This window comes from Malassezia japonica, chromosome 4 (genome assembly GCF_029542785.1).
Source record: "Malassezia japonica chromosome 4, complete sequence".
In the NCBI taxonomy this organism is placed as follows: Eukaryota; Fungi; Basidiomycota; class Malasseziomycetes; order Malasseziales; family Malasseziaceae; genus Malassezia; species Malassezia japonica.
The window spans coordinates 722,102-746,814 of NC_083373.1; the positions used below are offsets into that span (position 1 = coordinate 722,102).

At 55.9% G+C, this 24,713-nt stretch overlaps 8 protein-coding genes across 8 annotated transcripts; 3 read left to right on the forward strand and 5 right to left on the reverse strand.

Annotated features, from left to right (window-relative positions):
* Positions 1-29: 29 nt before the first annotated feature.
* LCB4_1 (sphingosine kinase) lies at positions 30-1,712 on the forward strand (the record flags this gene model as incomplete). Its single annotated transcript, XM_060266686.1, is given in 2 exon segments — positions 30-235; positions 254-1,712. The coding sequence occupies 2 exon segments, from the start codon at positions 30-32 to the stop codon at positions 1,710-1,712; spliced, it is 1,665 nt and encodes a 554-aa protein (XP_060122669.1).
* Positions 1,713-1,843: 131 nt separating this feature from the next.
* LCB4_2 (sphingosine kinase) lies at positions 1,844-3,514 on the forward strand (the record flags this gene model as incomplete). Its single annotated transcript, XM_060266687.1, has 2 exons — positions 1,844-2,274; positions 2,299-3,514. 2 exons carry the CDS (start codon positions 1,844-1,846, stop codon positions 3,512-3,514), a joined length of 1,647 nt encoding a protein of 548 aa, XP_060122670.1.
* Positions 3,515-3,521: 7 nt separating this feature from the next.
* Positions 3,522-4,721, reverse strand: TAP42 (Type 2A phosphatase-associated protein 42; the record flags this gene model as incomplete). Its single annotated transcript, XM_060266688.1, has 1 exon — positions 3,522-4,721. One exon carries the CDS (start codon positions 4,719-4,721, stop codon positions 3,522-3,524), a length of 1,200 nt encoding a protein of 399 aa, XP_060122671.1.
* A 17-nt stretch (positions 4,722-4,738) lies between these two features.
* MJAP1_002756 (uncharacterized protein) lies at positions 4,739-5,775 on the reverse strand (the record flags this gene model as incomplete). Its single annotated transcript, XM_060266689.1, has 3 exons — positions 4,739-4,871; positions 4,894-5,245; positions 5,268-5,775. The coding sequence occupies 3 exons, from the start codon at positions 5,773-5,775 to the stop codon at positions 4,739-4,741; spliced, it is 993 nt and encodes a 330-aa protein (XP_060122672.1).
* Positions 5,776-5,834: 59 nt separating this feature from the next.
* On the forward strand, positions 5,835-6,542 carry ryh1 (GTPase Ryh1; the record flags this gene model as incomplete). Its single annotated transcript, XM_060266690.1, has 4 exons — positions 5,835-6,138; positions 6,161-6,272; positions 6,295-6,464; positions 6,487-6,542. 4 exons carry the CDS (start codon positions 5,835-5,837, stop codon positions 6,540-6,542), a joined length of 642 nt encoding a protein of 213 aa, XP_060122673.1.
* Positions 6,543-6,550: 8 nt separating this feature from the next.
* On the reverse strand, positions 6,551-7,558 carry gpi1 (pig-Q; the record flags this gene model as incomplete). Its single annotated transcript, XM_060266691.1, has 1 exon — positions 6,551-7,558. One exon carries the CDS (start codon positions 7,556-7,558, stop codon positions 6,551-6,553), a length of 1,008 nt encoding a protein of 335 aa, XP_060122674.1.
* A 1,205-nt stretch (positions 7,559-8,763) lies between these two features.
* Positions 8,764-9,189, reverse strand: MJAP1_002759 (uncharacterized protein; the record flags this gene model as incomplete). Its single annotated transcript, XM_060266692.1, has 3 exons — positions 8,764-8,934; positions 8,964-9,056; positions 9,184-9,189. 3 exons carry the CDS (start codon positions 9,187-9,189, stop codon positions 8,764-8,766), a joined length of 270 nt encoding a protein of 89 aa, XP_060122675.1.
* An 11,490-nt stretch (positions 9,190-20,679) lies between these two features.
* MJAP1_002760 (uncharacterized protein) lies at positions 20,680-24,672 on the reverse strand (the record flags this gene model as incomplete). Its single annotated transcript, XM_060266693.1, has 1 exon — positions 20,680-24,672. One exon carries the CDS (start codon positions 24,670-24,672, stop codon positions 20,680-20,682), a length of 3,993 nt encoding a protein of 1,330 aa, XP_060122676.1.
* Positions 24,673-24,713: the final 41 nt, after the last annotated feature.

The following is a 24,713-nucleotide window of genomic DNA, read 5'->3' on the forward strand; positions in this document are numbered from 1 at the left end:
AAACCCGACATCTCCGCTCCACATCCTCCATGTCTTCGCTGCAGGGCGTAGTGCAGGGCGCGGAAGCGGCTCTGCGTGTGCAAGATGCGCAGCTTATCGTGCACAGCGAGCAGACAGACATTGTGAATATCCCGGTCGAGCTCGTACTCAACTCGGAGCTGTCCGTGGCGAACGGGCAGGCGATCGCCACGATCCATTTCTTGGCGCCGTCTGTCATGCGGGGCGTTTCGTGTGGGTGCGTGACGCACCGCAGCCCGGGAAAAGTCTACAGGCTGGACCGCGAGCGGTGGCGCAAGCGCAGCTCGGACCCACACATGGCGCACCTCGAGCTCGGCAAGGTACAGGTGCGGATGCCCGCGGCCCAGCAGCCGACCGCAGCCCAGTGGCTCGACGAGCTCAACGGCCTCGCCTACCCCTACGGGCCGGCCCGCCGCCGGATTCTGGTGGTGTGCAACCCGGTGGGTGGCCAGGGTTTTGGCAAGCGTGCGCTGCGAAAGATCGTCCTGCCAATCCTCGAGGCGGCGGGGTGCAAGCTCACGACGATCCTCACCAAGAAACGCCGCGACGCTTTCGTGGCCGCGCACGACATTAACGTCCAGGACTATGACGCTCTGGTATGCGTCGGTGGCGACGGCACGGTGCACGAGATCGTCAATGGCCTGGCGGCCCGCGAGGATGCGATCGATGCACTGCACCTGCCGCTGGTGCCGGTGCCGTGCGGCAGCGGTAACGGAATGTTTGTGAGCTTGCACGGCGCAACGACGCTCAACGTCGCGCTTGCCTGCCTCAGTGCGCTGAAAGGGCGCGGCCACGTCCAGGAACTGTGTGTCGTCACGCAGGACGCAGCGCTCTTTCCGGAAAAGGAGACCATCTACCCGATCCGGGGCACGGGCGAAGGCGGCAAGGCGTACGTGCAGTACTACTCGTTTCTCTCGCAGGCGATTGGCCTGATGGCCGACATCGACCTCGGCACCGAGCACCTGCGCTTCCTCGGCGACCTGCGTTTCTCGCTTTCGTACCTCTTCGGCGTCGTGTTCAACAAAAAGTGCGACATTAACATTGAGGTCTTTCTCGGGTCGCGGGGCGGGACGAACAAAGCACGTATGCGCGCGCGCGCTCTGAGCGAGGCGCCGAGTGCCGTCGACGGCATGACGCGCCCGGACAATGTGCGCCGCCTCAAGTACGGCTCGGTGATGGACACGGTCGAGCATGTGGCCAAGCCGCTGCATCTCTCGGATGCATCCGAAGGCGAGCCGAATGCCCAAGAAGAGGCCATGGCAGGGTGGCAGCAGGTGCCAGTCGCCGTGTCGAGTCTCTACTGCGGCAAGATGCCCTATGTCGCCCGCTCGTTCATGGCATTCCCTTACGCACTGCCGTCGGACGGCGCAATGGATATCCTGATCCAGAAGCAAAATTCGACCACGCTCCAAAAGGTGTCGTCGCTTCTAGATGGCGAGGCGGGCGACCACGTCTTTAACCCGAGCATCCGCTACTTTAAAGTCGAGGCCTGTCGCGTGACGCCAAAGACAAAGGGAACGCATCGCACAGGGTACTTGTCGATCGATGGCGAACGGGTGCCGTACGCCCCATTCCAAGTGGAAGTGTCGCCGCTTAGTCTGCAGCTCCTTTCGTTGGACGACGAGGAGTGGAAGGCCCCGATTCTGCATCCCCCGGCCGTGCGCCAACATGAGGCACGCAGGCCCAGTAAATAATACCTGGACATATTGAAATGGGAGAATGAGGTGGGACGCATTGCATCCATCACGGTGCCATCGCACATGGCCGGCTCCTACCGCCGGGCATGCCAAGCCAAGGTTGGCCTACGCCTCCACCTGCACAAGCCATGAATAAAGCGCCCCGCTCGGCGCAAGTCACGGTCCGGGGACAAGATACGGGCCTCGTCCTCGAACATGGCATCGTAAGTCTCAAATCCGTCGCATACAATCTCGAGTGGGTCCACCTGCCCGTGGCGCTCATCTTGGACGCGGCTGTCGACACGGGCGCGACGCGTCTCACGCTGCAGGCCTTGGCACCGAGCAGTCGCCCTGTGAGCGCTTCGGTGACGAGCTACCTCTGGCGATCGTACCCCTACACGACGCACATCGTCACAGAGGACGAGTGGCGCAAGCGCGATTCGGCGGCACTCGACCGCACGATGAGCGTGCTTGCGCTTCCGATCGACTTTTCGTCGCACGCCGAGGCGGTGCAATGGCGCGACGCCTTGCTCCAGGCCGCGTACCCGAAGAGCAAGCCCTACCGCAAGCTGCTGGCTGTGTGCAACCCAGCGAGCGGTAACAGCAGAGGAAAAAAGACGCTCGAAGAAGCCGTTCTCCCCACGCTCCACGCCGCGGGATGCACGGTCGAGGTGCTGATGCTCGAGCGCCGGTACGACGCGATTGACCGTCTATTGACGCTCGACCTCTCGCCGTACGATGCCTTGGTCATAATCGGCGGAGACGGCACGATGCACGAAATCGTCAACGGCCTTGCAGGCCGCAAGGATGCCGAGGAGGCGCTGCATCTGCCGATCGTGCCCATTCCCTCCGGCAGCGGCAACGCGGTATACGTCAACACACACGGCGCCGGGCTCGGATTCCAGGCGCCGCTTGCATGCCTCTCTGCCATCAAGGGGCAGATGCACGAGCAGGAGCTGAGCGTCGTGACGCAGGAATCCTCGCTCTTTCGCAACGGCATCCCCTACCCCTTGGTGTACAAGGACGAGCACGGGGAGTATGTGCAGTACTATTCTTTCCTTTCGCATGCGATTGGTATCATGGCCGAAGTCGACGTCGGGACCGAGGCGTTTCGGTTCATGGGCGACTTGCGTTTTGTGCTCGGCTACATATTTGGCGTACTGCTCAACCGGCGGTGCGACGTCGATGTAGACGTCGTGCTCGGCCCGCGCGGCCTCCTCGATCGCCGCACGATGCGCGAGCCCCAGTCGCATCTCCGCCGTACGCAAGACACGCGTCATTTGGCGTACGGCTCGGTGCTTGCGCCGCTGCGCCGGCACACGGCGACGGTGCCGATGCACCCTGGCCATGCCATGCCCGACGTCGTGGAGTACGAAAGGGCGCCGCGCGACGCACCGTGGCAGGCCATCGATGCGCCGGTATCGAGTCTCTATGGCGGCAAGATGCCGTACGTCGCGCGCTCGTTTATGGCTTTCCCGTATGCCTCGCCCCGCGACGGCGTGCTTGACGTGCTGCTGCACAACCAGGACAGCACGGTGATGGACAAGCTCGCTACCGTCCAGCTCGGCGAGACGGGCGACCACGTCTTTGAAAAAAGTGTGCATTACTTCAAGGCCGAGGCGCTGCGCGTGACGCCGCACGACGTGGACCACGCCAACACGCACTACCTAAGCATTGACGGCGAAATGCTGCCGTACGGCCCCTTCCAGGTCGAGGTCGCGCCGCTGTGCATCCGCCTCTTGTCCTTGTCCGACGAGGACTGGCAGGCGCCAATTCTCGGGCGCCCGGCCGTCGCACCGCACCGCGAAAGAGAACCATAGTTACTCGCTAGCCTCTATTGATCGTATTCCCGGCACCCCGCTTGTTGCTCTCGGTAAAAGCATCCCACTCGATCGCCTCTTTTCGCGCGGCCTCCTCGGCCTCTTCGGCCTCGCGTGTGCCGTCCATCTCGGCGATTTCGGCGCGCTGCTCGCGCGGCGTCGCTTGGGCAGCCTGCGCAGGCCCGCCGTCGCGCAGAATATTGCCGCGCCGCTCCTCTTCCGCGAGATACTCGTCGATGGACATGGTCGGCAGACGGTGCGACGGCTGGAAGACTTGCGCCTGCAGCTGGCTGCGGCGGTCGCCCGGCGCGCTTGGCCCCTGGCCCTGGCTGCCGGTAATCACAAACGGACGCAGGGGCTTGCCGCCTTCGCCGAGCAGCGGCCCGCCGTTGCGGCCCGAGAACCAGCGCGAGTCGAGGCGCCACGTATCGTCATCCGAGCGCGGCACAGGCGCCTCGCTCAGCGGCGGCGCATTTTTCAGTAGCTCGAGCTCCTGCTGCGCGGAGCTCATGGTATTGGCCGTGCGTACGGCGTGCAGCACAAGCAGCATCAGCAAATAGTCGCGTAGCGTTTTGGGCGGCCGCGCTTCGTACGTTCCGCTCGGCGCAGACTCTTCGTCCTCGTCCTCGTCCTCGTCCGTGTCGCCCGGGACAATGAGCAGGTCGTAGAACACGTCGCTAATGGCCGGCGGTACGGGCAGTGCGGGGTTCTTTTTGTGCGCCTTGGCACGGTACTCGGTGCGGAACGCATCGAGCAAGCGCTCGAGCTCTTTTTGCATCTTGTACAGCTGCATCTTGAGGTGGCGGCGCTCGGCTGGCGCGAGCTGCTGCTCCTTCTGCTCCGACGCCTGGCTGCGCACCATGACGAGCACCGCCTCGGGCACCGCGCGGTGGCGCGCCGTCATCTCGAAAAAGAGGCGCGCCGCACCCGCGCTCGCCTCGACCTGGGCGCGCCGCTTCTGCATGCGGTCGCCCTCGGTGACGCGCATCGACTGCTCCAGCTCCGCCTGCACACTGGGAATGAAGAGCACACGCAGCGAACGCGTCTGAATTTCGCGGAGTGGCTCATTTTCGCTAATCACAGAAAGCGCATCCGCATCACGCGCGACCTCGGCAAGGACGCGCAGCGCACGCTCCGCATTGTCGCCGGCCGGCTCGGCGGCTCGGCGGCACGCCTCGTCCAGACGGCCCGTGAGCGATCCCGACATGAATGGTGCTGAGTCAGCTATTCTATGGGGCGCAGCGAGTAGTACACGGTGAGCAGGAGCCAAAATGCGCCGGCGACCATAAACTCGACGCCTGCAAAGAGCACGACAAACATGCCGAGGCACACGAGCGAATGGTGGTACATGAGATAGCTGCGTTAGCTGGACGACGTACGAGATGCCCGTGAGGTGCGCATCAAAGCGCAGTGCCGCGCTTTGGACCGGTAGCTGCATGCCCAAGCGGTCGAGCTGGAGGTTGGCGTGCGTCGCCATGTACCCCTTGCCGATCCCCTTAGACCCAGGGTACTTGAGGCGGTCGGATGACCACGGCACGACGCGGTGCAGGAGCGGGACACGCACGGTCTGCACCGGCGCCATCGGCTCCCGCTGGAATGGACGCAGGACGACGCGTGCGAGGCGCCCGAGCCAGCGCACAAAGCGGGGCTCGGTGACGAGCAGGGTTGAGTGACTCGCCTGGTACAGCTGCTTTTCGTGCGACGAGAGGTCGAGATTGATCATAAAGTTGCCTGTGTGAGCCGTGCAACGTACGAGGCTGTTTCTGGGGCGCGAGGAGGACGCGCATTTCGAGCGACACGTCGTACTCTTGGTTCTCCATAAAGAGCGGCGTCGTCGGTTCGATCTGCCACACCGGTAAATCCGACGGGCCGCCGTCGAGCAGGACGGATGCGAGGGGGCGCGTGAGAGGCGTGCCTTGGCCGTTTTCGTACTGCAGCCACACGTCCTTTTTGACCGAGACGTCGGGGACCCACGCGTAGTAGAATCCGCCATAGGCAATGAGCGCCACGCCTACGCACGCTGCATGCAGCCCAGTAAGCAGCGCTGTGCGGATCAGGATGCGATGCGACGTCGGCGAGGCGACGAGCGCGTACGCCGTGTCTTGGGCCAAGGTCAGCGGGCGCAGCACGAGGATATCGACAAGAAGAACAAGGTACATCACGATCTGGTCAATCCACGACGGCGACGCGCGCCGCTCGCGCTGCCGCCGCTTGAATCGCGCTACAGGGCGAGAACGCGCCCCACGTCGCCGGACATACATCGCACGGACAGTGCGGGTGGTTGTATTACGTAAACACTCTTTCCGGGCTGATCAGAGCCATGGCGACGAGTGCGACGGCGCCTGCGGGCGAGTACGGCAGCTCGATGCGCAAGTTCAAGCTGGTGTTTTTGGGCGAGCAGTCGGTTGGAAAGACGTCGCTGATCACCCGTTTCATGTACGACACGTTCGACGGCAACTATCAGGCGACGATCGGCATCGACTTTTTGTCCAAGACGATGTATCTCGACGACCGCACCGTGCGTCTGCAGCTGTGGGACACGGCCGGCCAGGAGCGTTTCCGCTCGCTGATTCCGTCGTACATCCGCGACTCGTCAGTCGCGATCGTCGTGTACGACGTCACGAGTACGTCGCGAAACTAACCCAGACCGCGACTCGTTCAAGTCCACCTCCAAATGGGTCGAGGATGTGCGCGCCGAGCGTGGCAACGAGGTGATTATTGCGCTGGTTGGCAACAAGACCGACTTGAGCGACAAGCGGTACGTGGGTTTGCTCACACAGTGAGGTATCTACGGAAGAGGGCGAGCAGCGCGCCAAGGAATACAACAATGTCATGTTCATCGAGACATCCGCCAAGGCTGGGCACAATGTAAAGAGTCTGTTTAAGAAAATTGCCCAGGCCCTCCCGGGAATGGACGAACAGGCCGCAGACAGCGTCGCCGCACACCAGAGTACGTCGCCCCACTCACACAGCCATCGACGTGTCGGCACAGGCGGATGAGGCCAAATCGTCTACGTGCTCGTGCTAAATAGGGTATTAGAGCGGCACATGCAGTGGCGCACCACATAGCGCACACCACACGAGGTGGGGGACCTCTGCTAGGGGGCGCAGGGCGCTGTGCAGCGGCGCCAGCGCGGCTGTCAGACCGATCGCACAGCCTTTCATGCGATACTGGCCGACGAGGGCAACACCACACGGCACACGCGCGGAATTCCACACACGGAGAATCAGGGTATACAGGGGGAGGGCTCCAAGCAGACGCACCAGCGACACGAGCCCAGCGTAGACGCAGAGCACGGCGAGATGCGCGGCTGCCACCGTCGCATAAAACATGAGGACGGTGGGGAAGAGAAAGACAAGGAGAGTAAAGAGGATCGTGCCGAGGAACAGTTGGTCCACCTCGTACTCTGCCGTATCAAGCCGCCCATGGTGGATAGGATTGCGCTTCTTGCCCCGAAACATGTCAAAGAGTGAGCCGGCAGCACGCGTAAAGAAGAGGTAGACGTGCCGGACAAGAAAGTACATCCCTCGTACATGCATGCCAAGCACCATGAGCGTGTCCAGCAGCACGCTCAGCAGCACAGTAGCTCCCAAGCACCTGCTTACCCAGCAACAGCCTTGCACGAACTGGGAGAGGTGTGCAAAAAGGGGCTGCAGCACGTACGCCGAATGCGCCTCGGCTATGCTCGCAAGCACATCGCGCGAAAAAAGCGCAAGTTCCGTATTGAGCTTGATGCCGAGTGGCCAATGCGCGAGCCAGTCAAGCACCGAACGCAGTGCGGGCGCATCCATGGCGTCCAAGAGCTGCACGCCGCGTTGGACTAGCCAGGCCTCGTGCGCCTCTAGGGCTGTGCTCAGCAGATAGCCCAGTGCCATGTCGCAGACATACAATAGGAGCGCATTCCACGCCGCATTTGCAGCTGTGCGCGCTTGCACCAAGTGAGCAGGTATTGAGGGCGTGTCACCCGAGGCAACCTTGGCCGTGAGCAGGGAACACTCGTTCCAGTAGGCCGGCCACGCAAGCACCGCATACACGCGCTCCATGATCCGATTGACCAAGGCCAGGGGGGTCGCTGGGCGCACAGGAAGCTGCCAGTGCTTGCTAACAGGCACACAAGGGGGGGCACGTAGCGCCCAGCGCGCCATATTTATATGCCGCACGGCGCTTCGCAAGCCAGAGCCGGCAGGTATCTCGGAACGCAGATCGGAGCACCGCTCGCAATCCATGCCAATGAGCTGCTCCAGCCGTGTGGGTGGCACAGAAGAATGGGATAAGTAGGAATCCAGTGCGAGTGATTCCAGTCGGGTCACATCGGGGGGGGTATACTGCACAAAAGCCACCTTGCACGCGGTCGCAAGTGGCAGGGCGAGGTGGATCCTGCATGAGTTAGACGACGTACCAGGCAAGCTGCACAGCCTCGGAATCCACATGTATATCAAAGGACGCTGAATGCCGTATGACAACCTCGGCTCGGCTCGGCGCACACGTTCCGAGGGGTGCGGCGCGGGCCATGCCTCGCAAAGGCCTCGGCTCGACCTGTGAGCCAAAACCCGCAATAACGACGACATAGTCACCTGCACCGCCAGGGAAATGCCAGCCATAGAGCGTACTTGAAGTTCTTGTTGGAATACTGTCTGGCCAATACACATGCACGCTCACGACCTCGTCAGAGCGATGCACAGAGAGAGGCCGCGACTGAGTTGGGGGTGGCTCGATGGGCTCGGACGTCCCATGAGTAAATTTTGTTGCAACCTCGTCATCTGCTTCTAATCGATGACGTGCGAGGTACTGTGCGGAGACATACACAAGTCCTGTTAACGCACACGCACCGAGCAAGGCACCAGCATGGCTCAGCACGGCACCTGCACTATGCATGAAGAGTGGAGGGCGATCCAAAAATGGACGAATTCTTCTTCGTGTGGGATGGAGGGTGTGCTGCCCAGCATATTTCACTCGACGGACTGAATAGATGCAAACTTATGGTAGATCCACTATCGAGTTCATTTGAGCTAGCGAACCTGTATTTCGCATTCCAGAGCATGATTGGAGCCATGGCGGACTTGGTCCTCGTCCATACATCTCCCGCGTACATGCATCGACTCATAGTCGGGCATGCCATATTTATACCAACGCCTAGCAGTCCAACCCCCTCATTGAATACTGCTGGCGAATAGATACCTCACTCACTGCACACGAAAAGTCCATTTTGACCAGGAAATGGGCATCTTGTGCGTTCTACACGCTATTCTTACGCCTCAGCCTTGGACTCCTTCGCGTCCGCCTTGGGCTCCGCATCCAAATCGATCAGGCCCAAGCGGGGGCCAGCAAGGCCGCCCTTCTTGGCAGCCTCACGCGCCTGCCGAGACTCTTCGGCCTGGCGCTTAATCAGATGCTCTTGCAGAACATGGGCGCGCTCCAGCTGAAAAGTTAGTAGGACATAATACAAACCTCCTTCGTGTGGTGCAGGCATTCAAGGTAGTCGTCCACCTGCAGCTTGCACTCCGACGGGGAGTCAGCCGTGACGTAGCATTTCCGGAAGTCCTGCCAGAAAGAGAAGCAGCGCGAGGGGCCTGATTGTGAGCGAAATTTGATCCATACCTCCGTTGTATCCGAATCCAGACTAGATAAGGTGTTAGTAACTCGTTCATTGACTTTGCACAATACGTACCGCCATCGTGAAGCACCAATGCCGGTTGTCGGGATTGTCAGCCTCTATGCGACGGCCGAGGAGTGTCACGTGTTTAGATGGGGAAATACGCTGCTTGGAGCGCATAGCGCATTCATAATGCCTTGAAAGTATCCTCCACATCAATGGCGCGTGTGTTGGCCGAGCGGCAGCGCTGCACGGACTCGAACCGATGAAGACATCTGATAGGGCATGAATAATATACAATGCTATATCCTTTACAGAAACATTAAGTATACTGTGAAAATTAGCCACAGTAGTCAAGGCAGCAGCAGCAGAGACAGCAGTGGCAACCACATGCACACAGAGCGATGCGGATATAGGTTCTGGTGCGGCGCTGCGAGCGCTTGTCGTCTATTTGTTAGAAAATTCACTTACAATCAATTAGAAATGATGTTGCAAGAACAATTGCGCGTTCTTCCAGGGAGAGGCCCTTTGCCTGCCTGTCCAGAGAGATCAACTGCTTTTCCTTCATCGGCCTCTTTTCCATGACAAGAGCGTGCGTAGGGCGCGTCTTGCGCGGTACAGAAAGTGGATTAGAGTCAGCTGAAGAATCAAATCGAACAAGCACGACACCAGAGCTGGGAATATGATCCTGGTACCAGCTGCAACGTAAGTAAAGAGCACAACATACAGGTTCGATACGGCTTGGATCCCCGCAACTTTTTGCTTTGAAGCGTTCCATACAGGACGGAAGCGCTTTTTCCCTTGAACTTGGCAAAATGGCGCCTGTTCTTTCGACTGGGCGCCCTGGCCTGTAAACATCTTGTACACAGGACGTCCTTGGCCACGCTGGATGTTCACAGTGCCAATCTGGATTGGCTGAGAACCATCCATAGAATAACCATAAATCTTTGCATCCCCAAAAGCAGTCCGATTGCCACGGTCAATGGAAAGCAAGCGCTTGCCGTGCGGGTCAAAGAGTGTCATGCACCCATGGCCACCCATAGTGAGTGCCATCGGCTCAAAAACAAACTCTCCCAAGTGCTGACCATCGATTGACGTAACAGTAAGGTTTGTTCCTTCCAGGCTAGGGAGGCTGCGTGTTAGTCATTGACAACATACAAAATTGTTTCAGGACGTTCTGTAAGAAAGAGGCCTGGACCACCCAGGATGTGGTGCAATTCTTGAGACCCGTACAAATTTGACAGGGCATACGATGCTTTCTGTCCTGGAATGCTCGACGTGTCAATCTTTTCCATAATTCTGGCTGCAAAAGTTGCCGAGATCCGCTCAATATATACACGTGCACGGACCTGGGTGGATCGGGCACTCTCGGGCGGAATTCCGAGGCAGTGAATTCAGGGCTGCATGATCTGCATAGCCAAAATCTTGGCAAGCCTATTTTTGCTACATTAGTTGAGCACAATAGAGACGTGTTCGGCCTCAATTCGGACGTATATGTTCTTCGTATTGTTACCAAGTAGCGTACTAGATTCGGTTTGCTAAATATGATCTGGTCTATTAAGTATGGTGGGTCCATGGGATGGATGGGCATGAGACTTGATTATCGATCCGTAGTACTGTTGCCTAACCAATTACCACGTTAACCACCACCACCACCACCACCACCACCACCGCCACCATTCGAATGCCTACGACGCTTCTGCTCCTCGTGTTTATCAACTAGACGTCAGCTTCCATAAAAATAACTTACAGGCAATTAGAAAGGCAGTAGTCAACATCAGAGCCCTTTCCACGATTGATGGATTGTGCGCATTAGGATCAATGGGAATATCTTCATTCACTTTAATCTCATCCACCTTGGGACGAGCTCCAAATCCCCTGTCCCTCCTCAATGCCCGTACTTTCGACAGAGGAGGTCCACGATCGAAACGGGCCATTAGCACTCCCGGATAGGAGAGGTACTTGAAATAAAAGCTGAAGTGTCAGTGAGGCTCGTACTTACTTGCGGCCCAGAGATTGGATGGAGCAAAATGTTTTACCGTTCTTGTCGGTCATAGGCATCGAAATCCAATGAGAAGTAACAGTCCCAAAGGGTTCAAACTTGTAGTCCTTGCGAGGAGCCGTGCAATCAAAGATTTTGTACCTGTGATTGATAACTTGCCATATTATACGGATCTCTCCCAGAAGATGTTCTTTTGGACCAGAGGGAGAGTCTCCGTACATATACACCAAAGCATCGCCATGGACTCTGTTATAGCCTCGATCAATCTTTAGGATTCTTTCTCCATTTGGTCCAAACAAGGTAAAATGAAACTGGCGCAAATGAAACAATTTTCCTTCTTTTCCATCATATCGGAATTCTCCCACTAGGTTACCTTCTGTGGTGCTGACCAAATACTGGTTGTCGAGCGAGTTGCACCCGCTGTTGGTTAGATCACGTATGTTTACAAACGTACATTTGCATCTGAATCTGTTCAGAGATGATAAGTGCAGGATGGGAGACCAGGAATGCTAGAGCATTGTTTGCACTTAATCCCGGGTCATAGGCTTCTACCCTGCGATTGTTGGTTCCGTTGTGATGGGCTTGTGTCGTCATGAGGGTAAACGCATTAAATTACCCCGCACTATATATGAGATCTTGGGCTTCGGATCATTTCGGGCCTTACACATATTAAAAAACCTTGATGACTAAGGAATCTTGGCAGAGAACGCCCTCGCTTGGAGACTGTACAAGGCGTAAGGTGCTGCTAATTATATCCAACGGCCCGCCACAGCCACAATTGACTTGTAGTCAACATATTTGAGAAAGCTAAGATCCAGCTGCTGCAGCGGCACTGGAATTAGACGATCTTTGTTCATCGGCACGCCTATCGTCTTAAATTAGCATATGATGAGACTTACAGTCGATGAGGAATGCTGTAGCAATCAAAATAGCACGCTCAATGGTATTCAATCGACGTGCGTTAGGGTGTATAGGGATAATTTCCTTTTCCTTCAATACAATGGGGTCCATTACAGGTGTTTTATTTTGTTTTGCCCGCCGAGCAGCCTGAATCGTAGAACCATCCAGTTTACCGTCAAAGCGAACCAGCATGACACCACTGTTACCTTCAATCCACTTGAGCCAGCTAAGTTAGCGGAATGAGCAGCTAAACTTACTTTCGACATAAACTTTGGATTGAGCAGATGGCCTGGTCGCTGTTGTCATTTACCGGCATTTTATGCCAATGAGATCGAACGCTAGCAAATGGCTCGAAGTTACTGCCATTCCGTGCTTGGGTGCAATCGTACATGTTGTAAGTCGTACGAAGCTTAAAAGATGGTATCTGGATTTCACCAATGAGTCGCCCAGGATCATTAGAATTGGATCCGTCGAACAGATAAAGTAGAGCATCACCATAAACACGTCGACTTCGTCTATCAATCTTCATGACTTTCTCACCATTGGGTCCGTATAAAACCATCCGGAAATCTCTAGATTTATACCATTTCCGCTTATGGTCTTGGTCATGGTCATCATAAGCGACCTCACCAACTAGCGCCCCATCAATTGTAGAAATTACCACGTTTGTATCAAGCAGAGTACTAAAGCTACTGGTTAGCTCGCTCTCCAGTGAGGACGTACAACTTCGATGGTAGGCGCTCAGTCAGGACTAATGCTGAGTGATCAAGCATCGAATTCATAATAGACATAACGTTGTCGTATTTAGGCGATACCTGATGGACTGTGTACGTTTGGGCTGACTGGTCATTTGGGGTCATTGTGGAGATTGGGGGACGAGCTATTTCTCCACGAATTTATGCAAGATTTCGTTTCGGCTTAAATCGGGCTCGTCATTACTCGCTATTATTTGTACTTTATGCGGTGCGTCACTATTGCTTGGAGTGCTGGCCTCAATATCCATAGTAAGGTATGGAAAGAGAACCAATGATCCGAAAAATGAATTTGGACCTGTTGGCTGCCTTATTCATCTTCTTTTGGAGCGCGCGTACGTCGTCTGGAATGTCAGCTCGTACACAATCAACGTACAATCCGCAAGGAAAGCAGCTGAAATCACAATGGCCCGCTCCATAGGAGAAAGGGTCTTTGCGTCCGAATCTAGAGAAATCAGATCCTCATTGTTCAAATGGATTTCTTCCAGCCTTAGAACCCCTTCTCGGTATGATTTGCGTGGTGCGATGGTGCTCGACAATGGAAAACCGCCATCAAATTGGGCAACCATAACTCCCGTATTAACTAGTTGCTTTTCCGCTTTACTAGATGTCAGCCATATGGTACGTACGTTCGAAAAACGTTTTGAAAAGCACAAATTGTCCTTTCATCATCATCTTTCACAGGATATTTCCTGACCTTGTCATTTACATATGCGAAAGGTCTCAGACCTACGCCGGGATTTAATTGTGGAGCAGTGTAATCAAACAAGTCATAGTTATAACGAGGGCCATTTTTTGACGCTTTGATCTCACCAACGAGACGCTCAGCTTGATCCCTGCCCGAATTAAACATGTACAGGAGGGCATCACCACCATAGTGTCGGTTTCCTCTATCAATCTTGAGCATGGGCTTTCCGCTCGGATCATAAATAACCATCTCAAACCTGCGTCGCTCTTTTCCTTTCAAGTGTCCATATTTGCGATCATATGTAATCTCAGCAACGGTAGTACCATCATTGGTGGTGAGCAGCATATTCGTGTCAAGTAGGTCTTTACTGAACATGTTAGTATGTTAACATCTTACAATTCTCGTGAAGGTCTCTCTGTCATAACAATGGCAGGCTGATCAAAAGTTTTTTTTATTAACTGTTCAATGCTGACATTAATAACAGAAGAATAAAGAGGAGGCGCCACGGATTGATTTTGCATTGCGGGGAAAAAATGCGTGGAGTTCGTCAGGTCTAGCCCCGCATTTATATTTCCTTGCGCACGTTCCATGTCGGAAATATTCGGTCGGCTTAATGAAAGGAACGCTCCTACGTCGTACTTACAGTTTGCCTGATAGCCAGTGGTAGAGATGTCGTCTTCTTGGCCGGCTATATCGGATCTAAAGCACGTATATATGAATATGAATTAGGTCCATCTTCGAAGGAGCTTCTTTTTTTGGGTACGGTTCCTTTCCAGCTTACACAGCACCCGTCCCCATTCCAATACCTGCTACCATTGATGCGCCGATTCCTATTCCAGAGTTGGTCCCCATTCCAGTAGATCCACGTAAAGCTGCGCCACCACTAGAAGAGCCTTCGTCCTGACGCCGATCATCTGCAAGGTTAAACGACCCATGGCTATACTCACAATCGAGAATGAATACTCCGCAGACGACCAATACTCGCTCCAACAACGTAAGTTCACGCGCCGTAGGATCGATCGGAATGATATCATCATCAGCCATGGGAATATTGTCAATTCGTGGTTTTTCTCCTTTTCGTGTTTTACGTGGCGCTTGGATCAGTTTAGGCTTGAAGCTTCTCTCAAACCTTACTAGCAATACACCGGTATTGGTTCGTTTTCTTAACCACCAGCTTGTTCGTCAGTATTGGGGAAACCCACCTTCTAGCCAAGGTTTGAACAGTGCACAAAGTATTCCATTTCGCATCCGTAATAGGGAACCTGCGCGAATGCATAGGAATTTTTGCAAATGGATTAGAATTCGCCGAAGTCCATGCCATTGTGCCACCGTATAGCTTATACATTGAGCGGATTCCTCGCGACATTACAATCCCACCAATGGGAGTCTTATCATTGAAATCATCAGACTGTTTAAACAACGAAACGGTAGCATTGCCATGACCACGCTGACCATTCCTTTCGATTCTAAGCAACCGTTGCCCCGTCGGACTGTACATGGTCATGCGTAAGTCCCGAGACTGGTACCACTTTTTCTTGACTCCCTCGTCGTCGTACGCAATCTCTGCTAGCTTTTTGCCTCTCGTAGAAGAAACCAACATGTTGGTATCTAGGAGATTGCGTCTAACAGGTTAGTTCACATTACTCACGCTGACGGGGCTTGAATCTCAGTGAGCACTAAGGCAGACTGTGAAAATATCTGCTCTAGGCTCGTTGATATACTTGCGATATTTGCTTCCTCATAGCTAGGGGGTAGATCATCCATCATCGAATGTCCGATGTGCTGGATACAGCGACGTATTAAATCTCCACCATCCCGGGACAGAACCCTGTCGGAGACTTTCGGAGCATTACGTCATAGTTTCATTTCTGGGAAGTGCGCACGGTCCTCGACATTCAAAAATGCCGTACTAGTGACAACACCAACAGGCTCGAGCGCGAATCGCCAGAAAAAACAACTCTTTGTATTATTGATTAAGAATATAGAAATGTCTACTATCATTGCCCATCAGTCATCTTCCTTCCCTTCAGGATATCATCAGCAGATATAGGTGGGCGTCCACCAAATCCAATTGCTAGACTCCTAAAGATCGCATTCGAGACAGGGTTCTGGTTTCCATCGGCACGTTTGTCGTCTTATCAGCTTTATGGTACATACAGTCCATTAGAATAGAAGCGCATAAAACAATAGCCCTCTCCACGGCCGATAATGAAGCATTCGGGAGGGAGGTATCATTAATGAGATCACCCATCGACTCTTTGGAAAACGAGGTAGGTGGCCCTTGCTCAGAAGGGTGCGGGATAGCACATAATTGCCCAATAGTATCATCGTCGAAGCATAGAACATGTGTGTCAGTCTTTGCCTTCGATGAACCACTGCGAGTCAGTCATGTTGGTTATGATACATACGGGGACGACAGCGAATGCAAAGCGGCCGCATTGTCACCATCTTCATTTACAATCTGCTGTTCCTTTGATTTGACCCTTGTCGTCGCTTCTGCGAAAGGCGCGCCTGCTTGATAGGGGCGCCCTGAACTAGTATCAGTCATCGTATATGTGATGTTGCGACCTTTCTGCAAGTACTGAACTTGTCCAATACGTCTGGGGTCTTTGCCTTCTTCAGTGTTAATATAAGCAGAGATAGTGGCCTCGCCAAATGATCCATCTCCTCCACGGTCAATTTTGAGTAGGTGCTCTCCGTTAGGTCCAGTGATATCCAAGTGGTACTCCCGTGTGGCAAAGGAACCGAGTCCACGCTGCCAATCTTTACCGAGGAACATGATGTCTCCAAGGAACTCTCCATCTTGTGCAGTAATTACCATTTTAGTATCGAACCATGCCGAACCAACGGGCTTCTCAGGGCGATGGGCCAAAACCAACACAGGCTGACCCAGGAGTTGAAGCAAGGCACTTGGAATTTGCACTTGGTCTGGGCCAAGTGTAATAGAGCTGGCAACACTGTACAGTGAAACCGAGTCCATAATGGAAGATCAAGTAGTAATTGAGGCTGGACGATTGGTAAGGATGGTAGGGTAAGTGCTATTCCCCACGCAGCCGTCTTTATAAGATGTGGGCCCGAGCGCTCGATCCATTTTTTTTTCGGACTATGACCGAAACGAGCAAATTTCGCGAGATCTCCGACTCTTGGCAAATGTACAACTTTAAACTATCGATGCAATGGAGTAACTGCTATGTAGGATTATATACTATCACGCGATCGTTTTGATTTAATTCAAGGCAGACAAAGCAGCTAGCTGTAGATCTTTCGAGTCCTTGGCTAGAATGCATCTATCATCTGAAGTTTAATATACCAAGCTCTTCACGTACAATGGATCAGAAAAGTACACGCGACGGTCAGAACTCGACGATCCTCCGTGAACTTAAAGTCAGAAATGTCAAGCTTAGGAATAGCGCCGGATGGAAGCTCTGTTACTTGGAACTTTGGCTGCCCTTTTGACGTGCCTACTGGCAGTGCAAACGAAATATCGTTGTGCATGTGATCCATTGCTAACAGGCGTGATACAATGCCCCCTTTCATCTTGGAATTTCTGTAATGTTAGAAAGCTGTATTCTACCATACTTACTCTTTCGAAATCCGTTGGATTCCTGCAACCCTTCCATTTCCGTTGCAGAACGAAAACTCTTGCTTTTGTAGCAAGCTTGGACTGCTGCGAAGGCCAGCCTGTCTTTACCATCGCTAGCTGGATATGCATCAAACATTGAGTAGGTGTTGTCAAAGTATGTGTTTTGAATCGCAATTTCGCCCACAAGACGCGAAGCAGAACTTTTGCCATCATAGGCATATACCAATGCATCTCCAAACTTTACGCCTGGTTTGCGATCAATTCGGTAGAGTGGCTTCTTACTGGCCGTGCGAACTTCCATTGAAATCGGAGTATCACTGAACAAGCGAAACTTGCCCTGGGGCTCAATCCGTCCCATTTCCCCTACTGGTGTTCCACCGTGAGTTGTGACGACCACATTTTTGTCAGTTAATGATGGGACGCTGCTGGTTAGAAGAATGCAATATTTACAAATGAGAGCGCTTTTCGTGCGTCATCAAAAGCGCAGGAGCTTCAAGCATTTGCTTAAGTTCGCTCATTGCCATTCTGTAACCCTGGGGCTAGAAAATGATCGACAAGATATGAAAGGGTAACCTAACAAGCAATTAAACGACAATCTCGGGTTTATCGGATTTGTGTTTCATTTATTCATTGCACCGCTCTCCGCACAAGTTTTGGCTATCCGAGATTAGAACAGAAGCATTTTCAAACACGGGGATAGGAATACAAGTATTATAGTACATAACCCACTGTGAGCAAAGCGATTATCCGCGTTTAAGAAAAAAAAATCAGAAGCCCATACCGGCTAGAGCAAAGGCACCAGTGCCAACTAGTAGCTCGTCCTGTTTGGATTTCACTGCACGGCTATCCACTGTGGTCAGATACACTGTAACAGACACTTACGACCGGAAAGGAAATTGGCCACAAGTAGGATTGCGCGCTTCTCTGAAGAATGAGCGGGGGCATTGATCCCTGCATGGGGGCTTGTTGCGGATACCTTGGCGAACTTCAAGGGCGAATTCAACTCCATCTTGACTGGTACTTCAATAGCGGTATCCCTGAGTTTCTCATAGCAAATCAAATAAGGATGAGAGGGCTTCGTCATCTTCCTGGTAGACCAACTGTTGTTAGTAGAGACACTTACGAATGAGCGTCAAATAGGTCTTCGACTTGAGCCATTATGTCTCCAATTCCGTTATAAAATGTTTCTTGAACCTGATCTGAATTGGTTGTCATAGTTGCAAAAGGCTTGGCATCCACATGAAGCTGGCCTTGATCCGCACAATAAAGACGATACATACGGCCCTTATTCCTTTCAAGCGTGATCTTTCCCAACAATACAGGAGGGCCTGGCTTTTCTCCAGCTTCTGGAGCGTATATGAGCGTTTCGGAAGATTTCATGTTGCCATTACAGCTAAAGGTGAGCAGGGTCTCCTTGTTGGGGCCCACAAGTGCAAACGAGTATTCCCCGCCCCAACGATTGTCAGGGTCGCGCTTGGTTCCTATCGATTCAATGACACCTGCACGACTGCCTGTAGGCGTTGTGATAATATGCGACTGGACAGGACTGAGTAAGCTACTCTATACGTACGTTCCCCTCTTCTTCATCTGTGTCATGACGAGTGCCGGCTCTTCGAAGATGTTTTTAGACACATCCGCTTTCGCGAAATGGGTATCGACAAGCGTCGTTGCCATACTAATACTGTCACTCATGTTCTCAAAGCAGTGTTGGTGGTTGTTAAAATCGCTCTTAATCTCTTGCCGATTTAAATACCGTTGGGAGTCCGTGCGTTCCCGATATATAATTTCGGACATTGTCCGAAATTCGGAACCCCGCGTTCTTTTCAAATCTTGGCGCATACGCATCCTCAAATGAAGCTTCACTCGCTCGGAGCGAAAACCCTGCACTGGCCATCAGCTATCGGAGGTATCCGATACCGGCGTATACTGCGTTCCGAATACGTTGATAGACTTCACGGCCCACAAATCGTACTAGAGGTCTAGGTCCAATGTTTCTAAAGATGGCACGGAAGCCAGAACATCGACATTCCGTTCTTTCCGGAGAAAGTTTCGGTTGGTCAGACCCCGCCTGTCGTCTATTGTTAATGCATTTTCACGTACATTCCATCATGTAGGACAAGGCAACGAGCATTGTACGTACTCTGGGCGAAAGCAGTTCGACATCTTGGCTAAGGTGGACGACAGCCCCGTCATCCAGCTTTACCCATTTAAACGAACTTGGGCCGTCGCTTTCAACGCGCTGTGGGATCCGGAGAGGCTGTGTATCTGCGGCTGTGTCAAAGCGGAGCAATTTTGAATTCACTTCCGAAAAGAGTTTCTGTGTTTTTCTGTATTAATATCGTTTGCGTACGAAGCAGCGACAGTCTGCAAGCTTGCGACCACTTCTCCATCTCCGTTTTGAATAGGCAAATGACTTTTATGATGCAGAGCCGTGGCCGTAGCACATGGTCTAGCGTGTATGGTTCGTAAGTCCTCTTTGAGGATAAGATCGTACCGAGATGGCAATCTCTGTATCGAACAGTGTCGATAACCTAGGGTCAGTGCGAGCGGCGTACATGCGCCTATCGGGCCGTCGAGTAAGCACCAGGATCGGTTCGTGGACAAACTTTTCGGCAGAGAGCGGTGCTTCGTAGGGCGGTGGGTTTCCTACCAACATCACGCTAGTTGCCACACTGAATAGCGTTGCAGAGTCGTCCATGGGGGGAAAAGCTTATTGTTGCACTACGAACCAAAGGGGATGCGGGTGGAGACGATCGGCTCTCACCCCGATCGCGTGCGTGGAGGGAAGCGCGGAGATCGAGATAAGCGACAATTTTGCCAAGCGCGTGCATTAGGTGTACGTATAATCTGCGTGAGTTGTTTTGCGTACAATCCATAAGAAAAGCCAATGCAGTAGCCACAGCTCGTTCATAGGTACCAAGAGCGTCAAAGTGCAGCACGGACCGGTGCAAGTTCATTGTCATTTTCCCCTTGAGTCTGTGTGAGCGATGCGACGTACGTGAAAGGCACGCTCTGGATGGAAGCTAAACGCTTCTTTTTCTCGTCAACGATCGGCAAAGAATCTCCCATAGCCTTGACTGTTAGCCGGCCAAATGGCCGTATTGTGCCGTCCATCGCAATGCTCGAGAGGTCGTATTTTGTGCGGAAGGAAAACAGGTCCGTCTTGATATTCCCAATGTATCGCAATGAAGTCGAGGACCCATCGAGCTTGTCGCCCTCGTAAGCGTAAATTCGCGCAAACCCCTGCCGTCCGCCGTTGCCCAGGTCGATTTTGAAGAGCGGCTGGCTGGTCGGCCCCACAATATCAGCATAGTACTGGCTGCGTCCCCGATGCACAATTGCACCAGAAGATGCACCATTCGGTGCTGTGAGCGCGTAAGACATCCCTACCATGTCCGTGTTCCTGCGTGAGTCATCCGACGTACGCCTTGCTTGCCTCAAACTCGCGCGTCATGGTCAACGAGTCGTGCAAATAGAGATGATCCATGTCATACATGAAATTATTATTTTCGCCATACGCTGGGGGCGGCGCGACCGTCTGATCACTCGCGATGGAGCTGGCGTACATGGTTATGGTTGTACGGGGCAGCCTGGGGAGTCATACGCCCACCCCTCCACATCGTCTAACTGAATGTATCGCTATACCCTACTGTGTTTTGGACGAGGCCAGGTCGCACCGCTTGCCCAGTTCCTGGACAATCCGCAGTGCGTTTTCCAGTGTCTCGTACGAGGGTGTACCTGGTGACGTATTGGACAAGAGGTCGCGCAACAGCAGACTGTACCGCGGAATGCGCTGGGTCGGCATGATGGCGACGTCCACGGGGCTCAGCTCCTTGGACTGTGGTTTTTGCTTCGGCTCAGGGCGCCGGTCATGACCGGACGCAACGTCGAGCGCGGCACTGGGCAGTTCCGAGTCGTCGCGCGACGAGCTGCGCCGCGGCCCGGCCGCGTTCAGCTCCGAGCCCGGCGGGGGCAGCACCGGCACTAGGCCGAGGCGTCCCTTGGCCTTGCCCTTGGACGCTTCGGTGGCGCGCAGCGCACGCAATGTTGCACCCACGACGCCACTCCACGCAACGTGCACCTCCTCGAGCTGGTCGCGGATGACAATGAAGGCATGGGCGACGCCGACGCTCGATGGGCTCTCCTCGATACGATAGACCAACGCGCGGCTGATCGAGATAAGTTGCGGCAGCATCTTGCGCAGCGTGATGAGGTGAGGCGGTGGCGCATTGCTCGGCAGGCGCAACGTAGACGACGACGGATGGGATGGCATTAGGACATTAGCCGGCATCCGTGTCGAGGTGTTTGTCGTGCCGGTCCACTTGAGCACGACAATGAGCAGGCTCTCTAGGTGACGTGCATAGCTGCGCTCGGTCTGTACGAGCTCGCGAATAAGAAAGAGGCCCTTGACCTCCTTCTTCCAGTCTGCGTCGTTCGTAAACGGCTTGCTCGGCGTGTTGCCCGTAGCATGGCCAATGCCCAGCTCGTTCGCGATCGACTCGTCCTCGCTCGACTCCGAGGTCGAGAGCGGGTCGTCGCCCTCGCGCACCTCGCTCTTCTCCACCTCGTTGCTCGCATCCGACGGCGGCGAGTCACTCAGCGCCTCGGAATCCGTGCCCGAGTCGAGTTCGAGGAAGGAGGTAGAAAAGACGGGGTCCTGCGAGGTCTCCCCCTCTGCCGCTTCGGCCGGCATATCGGGGAGCGGCTCGGGCTCGTCGTCGACGCCCTTGCCGCTCGCGCTAGACGATGCACGCGAGCGCGATGGCAGCGGCGGCCGGCGCAGCACGGGTGACACCTGCCGCAAGTTTGGCATCGAGGCCTTGCGCGCGGTGCGGGCTTGGGCACGGAGCGCCATGCGCTCCTGGTGCTGTGACCGCACTTGCTCGAGCGCCTTGAGGAACTCGTGGTCGTCGGCAATGCGCAGCGTCGGCTGGCTCTTGTTCCGCTTCGAGCGGTACATGGGCGGCTCGGCCCCGGACGGCGTCCGCGGCGCTTCGGCGCGCGCCACGGCACGTAGGTCGACCGCGCTCTTGTGCGACAAGAGCGGCGGCGCGTCGTCGCCCCGCCGCCCCCTGCGCAGGGGATTTGGCGGCGGCGGCGGCGGCGGCACCGGCGGCACGTTTTCATCGGTATCCTCGCTCGGCGCCGAGACGGAGCGCGATCGCTCACGGAAGTGCTCGAGCGATCGCGGCGCATCGCCGTGTGCCGAGGCGCTGCGCGGCTCCTCGTCGTCGGGCGACGCAATATCCGCGCGCGACTTGCGCACCTTGCGCTGTGCCTGCTGCGCCATGACATTCAGGAGACTCGACGACTTGGACGGGCGCAGCATCGCCTTGGGCACCATCGGCCCCAGATCGTCGCTCTCGTCGAGCTCTGTCGAGGGACGCAGCGGCGACGCCGACTGCGGCGTGGTACTCGGCACATGCAGCCCCTCTTCCTCGGGCCGGCGGCGCATTGGCGTCGTCGCGCCCGAGTCGGGCAGCACGGGATCTGCGCTCGAGTTGCTACGCCCTTCGACGCGGTTCAGCAGCCGCTGCTTGCCGAGCGCCCAGGCGCCGCTGAGGCCCATATGACTCGAGCCGGACTCGTTCGAGTTCGCCGTGTCCGGCCGCTCGTGCGTTTCCTGGAGCGGCGAAGATTTGAGCGGCGCCGCAATGGCCGGATGGAGCGTCTTGACGTTCAGCGGCTCAAGCACGCGGTTGACCGAGGGGCGGCGCTGCATGCGGGGACGCACATACGGCGCGACCGACTCGTGCCAGTCGCCCTCTTCTTCCTCCACCGGATGCCAGTGCTCATCAGAGCCAGGGGTCGTCGGCGCGACGTCGCGGCGGCTCGTCGATACTTGCGAGTATTGCGACGCTGGGCTGCCCGGCGCCTCCTTCTCTTCGGCCTCGTCCAAAGCGAGGCCTTCGAGCAGGCCGCGGGTGCCTGTGAGCTCCACCGGCGCATGCAGAGGCGTCGTCGGCGTCTCGCCCCATGGGCTAATCGGGAACGAAGCGTCCCACGGCGCAGCACCCGCCTCTGGCGGCGGCCGCTCGTCGCTGCTTCCCGACAGGGGCGCAGCGAGCATCTGCTCGATCTGCGCGGCGACGTCCTCGGCATGGACCTCTTGCGTGGGCTCCAGTGAGTGTGTAGATTTTGCGCCGCTGCTGCCACTGCGTGCGACGGTCGCTTGCGGCTCGTCTTCGGCCTCGACGTCGGAGCGGATCTCCTGTGCAGTGGCCTGCGAAGTGTTGGACAGTGAAGCAAACGTGTCGCCCGATGCAGTGGAGCGTGCCGAGGCCTTTTCGGGGCTCAGTGGGAGGCGCTGTTCGATCGACGGCGCGCGCTCGATGCCCGGCGCGCGCTCGGCGCCTGGCACACGCTCGGCGCCTGGCTCCTGCTCGAGCGACGCACGCGACTCGTCGGCCGCTTCGCGCTCCTGCTCCTCGCTCATGCGCGACCCGGCATCCAAGACAGTGGGCGCCGGCGTTGCTGCCGAGGTATCTGCGCCCATAGGCACGCCTTCGAGGATGCGCGGCTCGGTCGGTGGGCGCGCTGCACGCGCCGCACTCTCCTGCTTGCGCCCCTTTTTCGAGGACTTTTGCTCTTTTCCTTTGGAGATGTGCAGCAACCGCTGGAGGTGATCGACGCTCTTGCTGCGCGCACGGAGGAACATGGCGCGCTTCGTGTCATTCTCTTGGGGAATCGGCGGCGGCGGGGGAATCGGCGGAGGCGGCGGCGGCGGCGGCGGCGGCGCACTCGGCTCTTCGGCCACGTCGCCGAGCGCCGCGTCGCTGCGGCCGAGCAGTGAGCCGGTGCGCGATGGCCCGCCTGATGCGACGCTCGAGCCGAACGAGCGGCGCGAGCCTGCGGAATCGGTGCGCTGCAAGGACGTCTCTGCCTCGGCGCTTTCGAGGCTTGCGGCGCTCGGCCCCGGGCTGTTTGGCGCTGTAGACGTCGCTGAGGCGAGCAGCATGCTCGGCGGCGGTGGTGCCCCCGGGCGCGGCGCCGACACGTTGCGCGTCGCCCGCTCGGCGCGCCGCGAATGGGTCTGGTATCCCGCCTCTTCCTCCTGGGCGTCGTCGCCACTAAACTTGGCGCGCCAGAACGCGGTGCCCGAGCGCTTGTAGCGCGGTGCCTCTTCGTCCTCTGCCCCATCGCCTGACCCGTCCGAGGCGTTCCGCCGGAAGGTCGAGTAAAAGTGGCGGGCATGCCGCATGGCCGTCTTGAGGCCCGGCCCAGCACTGGGCCCTGCGTCGGGGTCCGGCGAAGCATCCATGCTCGTCCGTGTACTTGAACTCGTCTGCGAGCGGGGCGTCATCGGGTGTAGCGGTGTTAAGTGCAGCGCATTCGACGATGCACCCTGCCCCCCCTCTGAGCTCCCCGGCCTCGACGAGGAAGAGGAGGCGTAGGACACCGACGCGTCGAATGGGTTTTCTGCGAGCTTCGCGTCGTGCGCCTCGTCTGGATTTAGCGGTAGCGGCGCATTGATACGCTCATATGTAATGCGGTCCGCCGACGTGTCGCCTTCCTGGCTCCGCACCGGCGCCGTCCCGGCGGGCGACGTGACAATGGGCGGCCGCGCGCCTTCTTGGCCTTCCTGGCCTCGCGGCGCGCCCGGCGTGGAAAGATTCCAGTAGCCGAACCGCGCCGACATCGCTAGTATTCGTCGAGCTCCGCAGAGACGTGCGCACCACT